This window comes from Lactuca serriola, chromosome 5 (assembly GCF_051521515.1).
Source record: "Lactuca serriola cultivar US96UC23 chromosome 5, Lser_US96UC23_V15, whole genome shotgun sequence".
Taxonomy (NCBI): Eukaryota; Viridiplantae; Streptophyta; class Magnoliopsida; order Asterales; family Asteraceae; genus Lactuca; species Lactuca serriola.
Window position 1 is genome coordinate 150482192 of NC_136412.1, and position 12918 is coordinate 150495109.

Genomic DNA, 12918 nt, shown 5'->3' on the forward strand with positions numbered 1-12918 from the left:
AATTCAAAACTTACGTTTTAAGCCCCTCAAAAATGTTGATGTTCAGAAAAATTGTTATAGAAACTATTTGGACCCTTTTGACCCTCCAGAAATTATAATTTGTCGGTTTGGACCCCAAGTTTGTATTTTTGACAATTTAAGCCCAAAAATGAGTTTTATGTTCAAATATGTTCATCCTAACCATATAAACTATTTTTCTTGACTTGATTAGTGTAAAATAGTTTAGGTTATGTTTATTTCCTTCCCCATGTTTTAGATCTCGGTTTTACACACTTGTTGAATAACATATTCATCACAAACACATAATATCACACACATACATGCATCAAATCACACATATCATACATTTACACATAGATCTACACATTTACTTGTATTCTCCTCCCATAAAACTCATAAAAACTGAAAAGAAGGGGGTATGAAACTCACCTTGGTTGTGGTTTCGGTTTTGGAAGGAAAAGATGAGAAGAATTCGATCCTAGCAACCTTTCTTTGAGGATCTCGAACTTGGATGCTTCCAAGGTGCTAGATCATAAGTTTGAATGAATTAAGAGATGATTCTTGAATGAAAGGAAATAGCTAGCTTATGGATCTAACATCAACTTACCTTAGATGATGATTTTTGGTGGAAGTCTCTTTGAAAAGCTCTTGATTCTCGAAAATTTGATGAAGAAAAGTGAGGATGTTCTTTGAGAGAGTGTGTTTAAGAAAATTGGATGAAGTGTGTATGTTTGGGATGCTCTCGGCCGAGAATCAAGAAGAAGAAGAGAGAGAGAGAGTTGAGGTGACTAACTTAGATGCATGTTGGTCCATGCATGGAGGTATGTGATGTATAAATGAGGTGGCAATCTCACAATTCAACTCTCCTTTCTTTGGTTGGGCTTGGGCCAAGATTTGGAGGAAAGAGAAGAGAGTTTTGGGCCTTAAATGCTTAAGCCCAATTTTCATGGTTATGTTGAGTATTTTTGGTCCAAATAATTATAAATGTGATTTTGATGACCTATTAAGGCTAATTTAGGTTAATTATGGCCCAATATGGTTCATTTAAATAAATTATTTCATTCTAGACCCAATATGGCCCAAAATATTGAAATAAATGGAAGTGGGTCCAATTAGAGCCCATTCAAGAGTTCTAAGCCCAAGATAGTCCAATTGGAAGCTTATTGGTCCATTGGGCCCAATAAGGAAATCCTAATCCATAATGGACTTAAACAAGGATTTCTAAGGTTTCCAATTGCTTGTTGACTATTTGCAATGCTTGTATGAAGTGTTTGATTGAAATTTTGTTGTCATAGAGTGAGCATCATACATGCTTTCATGTTTTTGATTCATAATTGACATAAGCGTTGTAGTTACAAAGCACAAAAATTTCTAGTTGTGACATCGTAGATCTGAAACTCGTATGTGAGATCTCCAACAACTTTTTCGTCAGTGCCCTTTGTCTTTTACGACACTAGGGATAGGGTTTCCAACGACATTGTGATCGATGTCTGCTTTCCGGGTTCTTTGAAGAAAGAAGTGAGTGACAATTGTGACGAGTATGGTTCAAACATTTTTTAGATAAGGCGAGATGGTGACGCCGATGAGTTGTTTTCAGGTGGTTCAGTGACTGTCGGGCTATAAAGAATAAGGACGACGAGGGTGACAGTGACGCTGGAAAGACGAAGATGACTGATATGGGCATATTTAGTTATAAAATTCATGCATTATCTTAATACTTTATGTTGAGTTTATCTCATTTAATGAACACAAGTTGCTTAATTAGCCTAAATATTTCATTTTCAATAAATAATGACATACTCGGATGGAAAAGGAAGCGGATTTAGCAATTGGAAGCTTGGGTATTGGATTATGAAGAAAGAAGGATGTTGTTGGACAGCTTGACTCATCGTCAGTGTTTTGGCCATATCTCATGAACCCTAAATCCGATTGACGAGATTCAAAATGTTCTTTAAACTAGACACAATTTTGGACGACTTTCGTGTTTTGAGAAAATGCTGATTCCTAACAGACTCGACGAGTAGGCCATCAACTCAACGAGTCACATCGAACTTTCGTGATTCTGGACGCTGACTTGCCGTACACGGGATTTTAAGTGACGGAATCGCCAACTCGGTCCCTGGACTCGACAATTCACCTCTATTTTGTGAAAATATATATAAAGGGCATTCCTACCCGATACCCTAGCATATAGATGAACCCTTGGAGGCTAATTGTTGACTAAAGGTACTGCTGGAGCGTGGGAAGCTAAGGAATCAACCCTACATTCAATTTTAAGGAGAATCAAGGCAAAATCAAGTTTACTCTTTACCTAATCTCTAGTTTGAACTATGTTTTTACCAATTGATTTCCTTTTTGAGTTTGTTTCTGCTGTAATCATGAGCTAAAACTCATACCTTCTATTTAGGATAGATGATTTTGTGATTATGGTTTGATTTTACGGTTGGATTGATTCAATTTGGTGATTTTGTTTTGTTAAGCTTGTTAAAGAACCTTATATGTTAACAACAACTATTTTCTATTAATAAATCAGTAATTAAGTTGTATGAACATCTCTTAGTTACTAATTTCATATGATTTATGTGACCACATAGTTATATGTCTACGAATAACGAATGTGTAACTGGAGCTAACTAGAAGATAGGTAAGTTAATGTGTGAGCTTGTGTGACGAACCATCAACAAGGAGTTAATTGAATTAGCATATTTGATTAGCTTACTACAAGTCTTACTTAACTTGAATTAATAAACTAGGAAACTCATTGATTTAATCAACTGATCACTGCTTGAATTAATTTATTTTCTAAGGATTAGTAATAGCGAACGTGAACCTAATCACATTAATCGGTAGCCAAAGCCAATTGATCCATTGCACTTGTCATAAAACCAACCATAGGAATAAATGATTCAAAACCTAAACATAAGTCTCCTTAATTATTGAATTTAGTTTATTTTTATTTGCTTAGCTCTTAGTTGCTTAGTTTAAGTTTTAGTTAATTGTTTAAGTTTCTAGTCTTGCAAAACTAGAGAAAAACCCTCCTCTTTTATTAATTATTTTATTTAGATAATATTAGTATTAATTTTAGTTGTTACCGTTCCCTGTGTTCGATACCCAACTTGTTTGAACTAAACTGTTATCGATAGGTACACTGCCTGCGTGTGTTTGTTTTAATTTGAGTTTGTTAGGATTAAAACTTGTTTGAGTCACACACATCAATGATAACGATGGTCCGGTGACGGTGACAATGACAGTGGTCCTACCATGATGATGCTCCGATAGACAGTGGTTGGTCGATGATGGTGGTTGTTGTCTCTGATTTTATTTTTTTTGTTTAATTTTTTATAAGAAAAATTCAGGATTAATAAAAGAAGTAGAAAAAAGAAATAATAAGGACATATCTATAATTTTAAATATTTTGAAAAACATTGAACCAAAATCACAAAAAAAAAAAAAAAAAAAAGTTTTGGACCGGTGTTTGCTAGTCCAAAGTTTTTTCGATGAAAATGATAATTTTTGACATACCATATAAATCAATTTTGCAGTTTTATGAAAAAATTATATATTCTTTCATGTATTAAAATTGTTTTCCCATAAGTAATCAATAAGAATATTAAGTAGATCAAATGAACTTATTTATTCTTGATGTGTTTATATGGAATAATAAAATGTTGTTATTAGTTATATATCAATTGTGTTTAATTTATACATGTGTTTCATTTTAAATTATTAAATATAATAACACGTGTAAAATTATTAAATATACGCTAGAATTATAAAACAATACACTAATGATAAATATGCTCAAAGTCGAAGTACAAAATTAGACAATTCAAAATTGAACATTATATTTGGTGTTAGTTAATATTGTAACATTAGGTCTTATATTATTCACTGATATTATATTTTTGTTAAAAATATTGTTGAGTTGAAGCCAGTAACGACCAATGTTGGTGTAAATTATTTTAGGTGTTAGTGTGTGTTCGGCTCCTAAGGAGAAAACAAATTTCAGCATGATCATAGCCTAAATTAAAACTCATGCTTAAAGTTAAACAAAATTAACATTTTAGGTATGAACTTTTTAAACTATCTATTTATAGATTTATTGAATACCGATTTTCTATTTTATACACATTCTGTTCCAAAATTATGGTTTACAGACAAAAAAACACACAGATTAAGAAAAACATTAATTATCATAAACTTTATTCAATAAAATGACAATTTTGTCATTACTTTGTATTTAATGTTTCATTAAATGTTAAGTTGGTTAAGTAATAATGAAAGAATATTTTAATAAAATGATATTTATTTTTAGAATTGAACTATTGTTTTTGAGACCGATGGAGTATAAGTCATATCTTTGTGTGTACCCATCTTACACGAGGAGCATAGTACAAAGTTTGTTTCTAGAACAATGTCTATTTGTATACATTAACCTTTGTATTCCTTGTCCTTTTGTATTCCGGGATGAGATGAGAGCAGGCCCGTCCAAGAGGATGGGCGATAGGGGCAATCGTCTAGCGCCTATTTTTCAAAAGGGCCCAAATTTTTTATGGAAATTGTTATATTTAGAAGATAACACAAATAATTTTCTTTCAATTATTAAGTTATTATAAAAACTTGATAACATTTATGTATTTTAAGGGTTCATTTTTTTCTCTCGCCCTGGGCCCAAAATATGTTTGGAACGGCCCTAGATGAGAGTTCATGAATACTTGAAATAATTTTGAGAAATTAAAACACATCCGGAAATAAATAATTTATATAAAACAAATTTCAAAACCTATGGATTTAACCAAGTATAACTAAACTACCAACACAAACATATTGCCTTTCATGAAAAATACCTTCCTGGTTGAATTCTCTATAAGTTTGATGTAGAAACCGTGTTCAACACACTAAACAAATTTATGAGAATCTACACATGCAACTACGACGCTAGTTCTTTGAACCAACCAATAAGTAAAACCACATTTGTTTCTATTTTTAATTAGTCAACTACATATCCCAAAACTAATCACTTTGCTTAAGCAATCAACTTTATTAGTAATTTTATATTCCATATATATATATATATATATATATATATATATATATATATATATATATATATATATATATATATATATATATATATAGAGAGAGAGAGAGAGAGAGAGAGAGAGAGAGTTAGGTTCAAATGTTTTCACTATCTATTGTGTGCCGTATGATTGATTCTGGACCAATCATTTTAGTTATTTTAAGAAAGTAATTAATGCATATTAAATGCTGAAGATGTAATTAATACCTATTATATCTTCAACATGTAATATGCATTAATTACTTTTTTAAAATAACTAAAATGATTGGTCCAGAATCAATCATACGGGCACACAATAGATAGTGAAAACAAAATAACCTAACCCTATATATATATATATATATATATATATATATATATATATATATATATATATATATATATATATATATATTGTAGTGATTTTAGTGTTATCAATATAATTTAGTGTAGTTATTATTAATACTGAGATAGACTGAGTTATATTTACTAAACGAGACTGGAAGTGCGAGGTACACACTTGGAGTGATAAATATGAACTCAGGAATATCGGGGTCCGGGACAGCACCCCTTGGATACAGGGTTTTAAGTGGTAGCGTCACTTGCAGGGTCTAAGGAGTAGAGCCCTTGGTGGGGTCCAAGGAGTTCACAAATGCAATTTCCCCGCCAAAAACAGGTTCTGACATTACGATGATGTAAGATTCGGTTATGTCAAAATAATCATATTTCTAACCATCATTTTGGCGCGAAAATGCATGTAACCACCATTAACCAACTTCCAACCGTTTTCTTACATAAGGATGATAAGTGTTCCAAAATCGGGTTGATCACATATATACTTGAAATTGATCAAAAACAATTATTTATCTCATCAAGAACACGAAACAATAAGGTTTTTTCTATGTTTTAGATTTAGAAGTGGACTGACTTCTAAATTATCATTTTTGGATTATCTTAAATCTGATTTTGTGATACCCCAAGATATATGGTCGAAATTACAGATTTTGAAAAGTGATTGAAATCACGATCCTAAAATTTATCCAAATATATTTATATTTTCATGAGCCCAAAATCTTATATATCTTTACTATCTTATAAAAGAAATCACACTATTTCTAAAAATAGATTGAATATAATAATATTATTTTTTTAAGACGTTCAAATCATTAAGCTAATAGTACAAGTAGTCATCAATAAAATAATATTACATTTTAACCTGTGTTTTGAATCCTTATATTTCTCAACAAATTTTATCTCCTTCCCTAAATTTCGGATAATTCAAAATTTGAAACCATCAGAAAATACATGTTGATTCAAATATCCCTCCTACAGATGGCTCTTTCTTAACAAGTTTTTATTTTAATCCTTACTTGTAATTGATTTTATCATTTTTAACTTTTTGTATTTTTATTTTATAAATATATTGGGTGAAGGCTTTATTATATCAGATTTATTCCTAAAAAGGTTTTTACTATGTTTCTTTAATGTGTTGGCTTTGCAGGTTCAAAGAACTCAACCAAGATGGCCAGTTAGAGCATTGTATTATCATTAGTTTGTATATTTGGCATCTTACTTTTGCAATAAAGAACGGTTAAACACAAGATTTGACATGATTAAGGTAGTTTGTATATTTTTAATCTTGTTTAGTCTAAAAATGAAACATTTTTCATCATTGGTCCTTATACTATCAAGTTTCATCACATGGACTTCCTGATTACGGTGATTATTGTCCTTATTATAAGGTTCTATATAGATTTTGTTCAATGTTTTAAGGTTTCGAAAATCTAAATCAATATGAATCCTTGAATTACATACCAGCGTTGAAAATGTTTTAATTTGTGACCAAACTTGGTTTAAAATCACAATGAACAAGTTGACACCTGAGTATTTTGGCCTTCTCAAAGGCCTATTTATCGACTTTTGAATCACAACACCTGATATTCTAAAGGTTTATTTTTATAAACTATTATTTATATATTTTAGCATTTTACTTAGTAGGACATTAAATTAATAAATGAATTAAGGAAAGCGAAAAAAAAGAGGACGATAAACAGTACAAGTGGTCTGGGTATATATAAATGGAAGTAATAACAATTTAGGGGGTGTTTGGCAAAAAAACCTTATTGCTTATTAATTTATTAGCTTATAAGTTAATAAGTAAGTGTAGGGTAACTTATGAAAAAATGACGTATTAGAGGTTCCCCACCGGAATAAGTTATTTTAATCCAAACACTTTTTTAACTTATAGTGATGTAAAACCTAATAAGTTGTTTTAAAAAAGCTTAGTCAAACACCCCCTTAATATGGTATGGTAATGCTCTTGAAAAATAAATGTCATTTAATATTTATTTCTCGAAGTGAACGCAAAATGATTTTAACTCTAAAGATATCAAATTATTTGTCGCCCGCCGCTTTGCGCGGGGAGACGGCTAGTATATATATATATATATATATATATATATATATATATATATATATATATATATATATATATATATATATATACATCTTCTAATAAATGAAACCTAAAAATGACACGTGTCATTTTTCTATGATTATTATTATTATTATTATTATTATTATTTTTTGGTAACAAATCAAATTCAATTTAAACTTGAAAATAAAAATTAAATCCTAATAACATTATTATGTTTATTTTGCTTATCAAATTAATTCATAATTACTTACAATCGCCAATATCTTGGTTTTTTTACATTTATTATTTTTTTTATCTATATACAAATTTTAAATATACCGACCGTGGTTTCCACGAGGTATAACGTAGTGTGTGTGTATATATATATATATATATATATATATATATATATATATATATATATATATATATATATATATATATATATATATAGATGGAGAGAGAGAGAGAATCCATTGATAACTCCAATATTCATAAAATCTCAAGAACTTTTTCTAAAACCGTATTCCTTATTTATTTTTAATTTTTTTTACCGATCATTCTGATGTTAATTTAAAGCTTAATTCACAAAATTGTTTTTAAAAAAATAACATGTTTTTTCAGAAATGTACGTATATACAAATTTCTAATGTACACATATGTACATCAATTTTTGTATAAATGCATATTTTTAAAATAGATTTTTTTTTTTCTTTTCAGTGACTAATACCACCTAAAATGTTTTTCTAAATCATATATAATTTTTTTTTAAAGTTTTGATAAATTTTTGAGTTCTCAAGAATGTTTATCTATGCATACGTTCAATGCCTTTACCATTAACTGTTTGGAAATAAATATTCAAGACATATGTATAGATAAACATTTTTAAAAGTTTATAAAAGTATCTTCATTTAATATAAAAGTTTCTTTATTTAGAATAATTCAAATAAAGTATTCTATCTAGATTTATTATTATTATTATTTTAATCAAATAAAGGTTGATAATGAAACCAAGTGTCTTACTTTTCATTTGATGCAACTTAGATAGCATGCAACGCCAAACTAGGAAGTGCATTGGCCGCATAAATTATAGTGATGACTGATGACTCATATTTTAAAATGGAACCATTAGTTCTAAAGCATTACTTGCTTGGGAGGAAAGTTCTCAACTTTTAAAAAATATAATATTTATTTTAAATTGTTTTGAAAACTATAATATATTTTTATCCGAAAACCACTAGTTATAATATGGTTATTTAAAAAAAAAAAAAAAAAAAAAAGCAAAAATATCAAAATTTCACAAATAATCGCTATAATCTTCTAAATGTAAAAATTCCATTACATTAATGGACAAAGGTCCTATAATTTCATAACAAAAAATTATTTGGTCCCTTAGCCCTTAAAATTTACTTTTAACCATTAAAGTTTTTTAAATAATCAATTTATCTTTAAACTAAATCAGAATTTGTAAAAAAATAATATATAAGTACAATTTCTAAAACCTATTAGCATTATCTTATTTTCATTTTGTATTTTGTATTTTATACAACAATTAGTAAGATCTTCAAGTTACTTTGAGAGATTAATTAGCTGCTAATTGTGAAAAAAAAATCTCGGTTTTGGTAGCACAATATTGTAATCTCGTTTTCATATCTTCTAGTGATAAAATATCCTCTTACTTACCCGCAACTTTCACACCGATGGTGGAAACCCCAATATCACGTTCTTTGCGTGATTGATTATATTTGTCACATTAACGATTTCTATTCAATTTTCGTTATTTCCATTTTGTTGTTTGTTTATTCGGGTTCATAAACATATTACGTAAAATCATGACATGTTCTAGTAAAGAATAATGAATCTACGTTCACTTTTGTTCTGCTCCACGAAGCTTAGTGTGACTTTATTTTTTCCCGTTATAACCAAATATTAAATGTCCATCTCCTATTTTCTATGTCATAGTGACATGGTCAAACACATGTCCAAAGAAACAAGGTTTCTATGAAATCTTGGGTATCCCATAAACCATGCAAATATTTTTGGAGCATCACAAACTTATATTTTGTTGTTGTCTCCTCATATACATTCCAAACATTTGAGGCATTTTAGGATCCCCTTCAAACCTTAGAAATCAAATTTCATCTTTTAAACAACGTATATAAACCCTCATCTTCTTTCTCCTTAATACCCTTTTTTTATCTCGATCATTAATAAAAATCATAACAACTACTGATTTTGAGATACCCAAGATCAAGACCAGGATTCTTCTTTGAAGTAAGTTTTTTATAAAATTGGTATTTAGTTTGAAATTAATAGCCTAATTAAAATTATGATCACCTTATTTGTAATTGATAAAACTGGTATTTGGCATGAAATTCATAGCCCAAATTCTCGGTTAGTAACAAACATATACGTTTTTCTATCTTTTTTATGATTAAAGGTTTGATTTTTATTTGACAACAAAATATTATTGTGTTTTACTGGGTATCTAAACCATGAAAGTATCATAATCAAGTTTACATTTTATACTAGTTGGCTACAAAATTTTGCAAGAGAATTTGGTTCTTGAAAACGCACAATATTTCTAATATATATAAGTGGCGCCCATTTGTCTTAACCAGTAATTTTGGTCGCAATTTCTCTATATATTGTCAATGATAAGCTCATGTATTGCGCTACAATTGCAGGTTCTATAAACTAAAAGCTCATGATTTGAATATTATTAATAAAATGGCATCAAAAGCACTCACTAAGGAGAAGAAAGTAACATCTTCCTCGCAACCAACGGGTAAACCTACAATCGTGCCACAAAAGAATACCACAAACCTTTCCTCAACAAAGAACACAACCCTATCAACATCAAATGAAACCAAAAAGACTCGACCAAGCCCCGTTTCATCTTCTATTCCAATAACCAAAAAACAACATGTGCCCGATAAAACCAATCCACGAAGATCAATAGACAAATCTCCATCCCCTTCTTTACGCAGTCCATCTCCGATCACCAGAGGTAGGCTGCGTAGTCCATCTCCGGCGACCAGAGATAGACTGCGTAGTCCATCTCCAGCGAGCAGAGATAGTCTGCGTAGACCATCTCCGACAATGAGAGATAGACTTCGCAGTCCTTCTTCGGTGACTAGAGATAGACTGCGTAGTCCATCTCCGAGTATTAGAGATAGAAGCCCTAAAATGTCATCTTTATTATCAAAAACACCTCCTTTATCCAAACATAAAGACACCCCAAAATCTCCGCCACTTCCGAAACCACAAAAACCAAAAAGCCCTAGTATCGGAAGTACTATGAAGCAAACTAAGCCAACAATAAAGCTTGCTCCAAAATCAAAGCCAAGCGAATTTGATCTTAAAAGACAAAAAGATCAAAACACCATGATTCTTGAGCAAGATTTTGAAAAGATCCAACATGGAGATGAAAGTGATTTCAGCCATGAAATGGAGTCGGAAGATGGTGGATACACCACACACTCTGAGCGGTCTCCGATGGCTTTGGAAGACGATCATGAAATGCCTCCATCACCCAATGGATCTGACACAGGTTCACAATGTAAAGAATCCTTTGAAGAACAAGAAACTGAAGATCTTCAATATAATTTAGAATTAGAATCAGAACAAGAATCAGAGCAAAAGCTAGAAAAAGAGCATAAAGTAGAGCCCGAAATGGAGCATGAGCCCGAGCCCATACTAGATCCAAGCCCCAAAATGGAGCACACAGAGCCAACATTGGAACCAGAATCAGAACGAGAAGTACTAGACCTTAAGCCGGAACCAAATTTGGAACCAGAGCCAAACTTGGAACCAGAATCAAGTCCGAAGCCTGAAATGGAGCATAAACCAGAACCAAAGTTGGAGCCAGAATCAAATCCGGAGCACAATGAGGAGGACAAGCCAGAGACGAAAGATGGAGAAGAAATGGACACCAAAAACATGGAAGAGGAGAAGATGGTATTGGAAGAGAACATAAAGGTAGAAGGTGGCGGAAATGAGGTGAAACGCGGAGATACGGCAGCGGATGTAGTAATAGTGAAAAGCACAGAATTGAAGGATACTGCAGATTATAATAACGTGATAGAGGAGACTGTAAGTAAGCTTCGTGAAAAAAAGATAAATAAAGTAAGCGCATTGGTTGGTGCATTTGAAACAGTGATTTCTTTGCAATCGGAGCAACCACCAGGGTGATCTCTGTCGGATTATTACTTTTTTTATGGGTTTTAGAATACAAAGACTAGTAACAATTGTACATTTGTGTTTTGTATTTGTATCATGATTAACATAATTGTATACAAGTAAATTTAGCTCGTAAAAGGTGATTTGTGTATATGGAACGAAGCATGACTGACGTTGATACTATTATTGTTAACAAACCTCATCATTAGCCCCATCTAAAATCATGGATGTATTCACTATTCCACTTACAAAATGATACACCGAATAATGGGGTAGTATTCTACAGGGATAACTATCGAAACTGTACCCGCAATCGAAATCGGAACCGTTTTAAACTGCTGATTTCAGAAGTTGAACCGCCTTAAACGGCTCCGGTTCCGGTTCCTAAAGTTATGGAACCATATTAAGTGGTTCCGGTTCCGGTTCCTAAAGTTATGGAACCATATTAAGTGGTTCCGGTTCCGGTTCCTAAAGTTATGGAACCATATTAAGTGGTTCCGGTTCCGGTTCTCATTTTTTCGGAATCGCTACACGCTTGGTACAAATTGAGGATGCGGAATATTCATATATGAATATAAATATAAATGTATTCATATATGAAAACACCACATCCATCCGTCACCAACCACCACCTCTACAACCAACCACTACCAGCAACTGCCACCTCCGTCACCACCCACCGTCGTCATATCCATATATGAATAATCATTTCTGTTATACTTATTCATATATAAATATGCATATTCATATATAAATACACTTATTCATATACATTCATATATAAATATGATCTGTTCCGTCGGCCCGATATGCTGGAGCGCTTAAGTGACAGATTCAAAATGAGTGGACCAGATTCATTCCCTCGATTTCAAACTTTTTTTTTCTCAATTGAACTCTCATATATATATATATATATATATATATATATATATATATATATATATATATATATATATATATATATATATATATATATATATATATGGGAAAAGTGAATATACTCTTAAGGGTATATAAACTTAGGTACCCAAACACACCATAATACGTCATTTTGTTTTATATATTCTTTATATTGTTCTCAAACTTCAAATCCTAACTTGATTTACTTTCAAGATTTTCGAAATTTCATTATTATATTTCTTTTACATCACATCTTTTTATCGAACACCTACTAGACTATATATATATCATAGTTGAAAATGAAAAATATGTAAGATGAAGATAAATATGTAAGATGAAGATAAATATGTAATTTATAAAT

At 30.9% G+C, this 12918-nt stretch overlaps 1 protein-coding gene across 1 annotated transcript; it reads left to right on the forward strand.

Moving 5' to 3' along the window:
- Nucleotides 1–9512: 9512 nt before the first annotated feature.
- LOC145053105 (uncharacterized) lies at nucleotides 9513–11706 on the forward strand. Its single transcript, XM_079001089.1, has 2 exons — nucleotides 9513–9749; nucleotides 10163–11706. The coding sequence occupies exon 2, from the start codon at nucleotides 10206–10208 to the stop codon at nucleotides 11667–11669; it is 1464 nt and encodes a 487-aa protein (XP_078857215.1). The 5' UTR covers nucleotides 9513–9749; nucleotides 10163–10205; the 3' UTR covers nucleotides 11670–11706.
- The last annotated feature ends 1212 nt before the right edge of the window (nucleotides 11707–12918 follow it).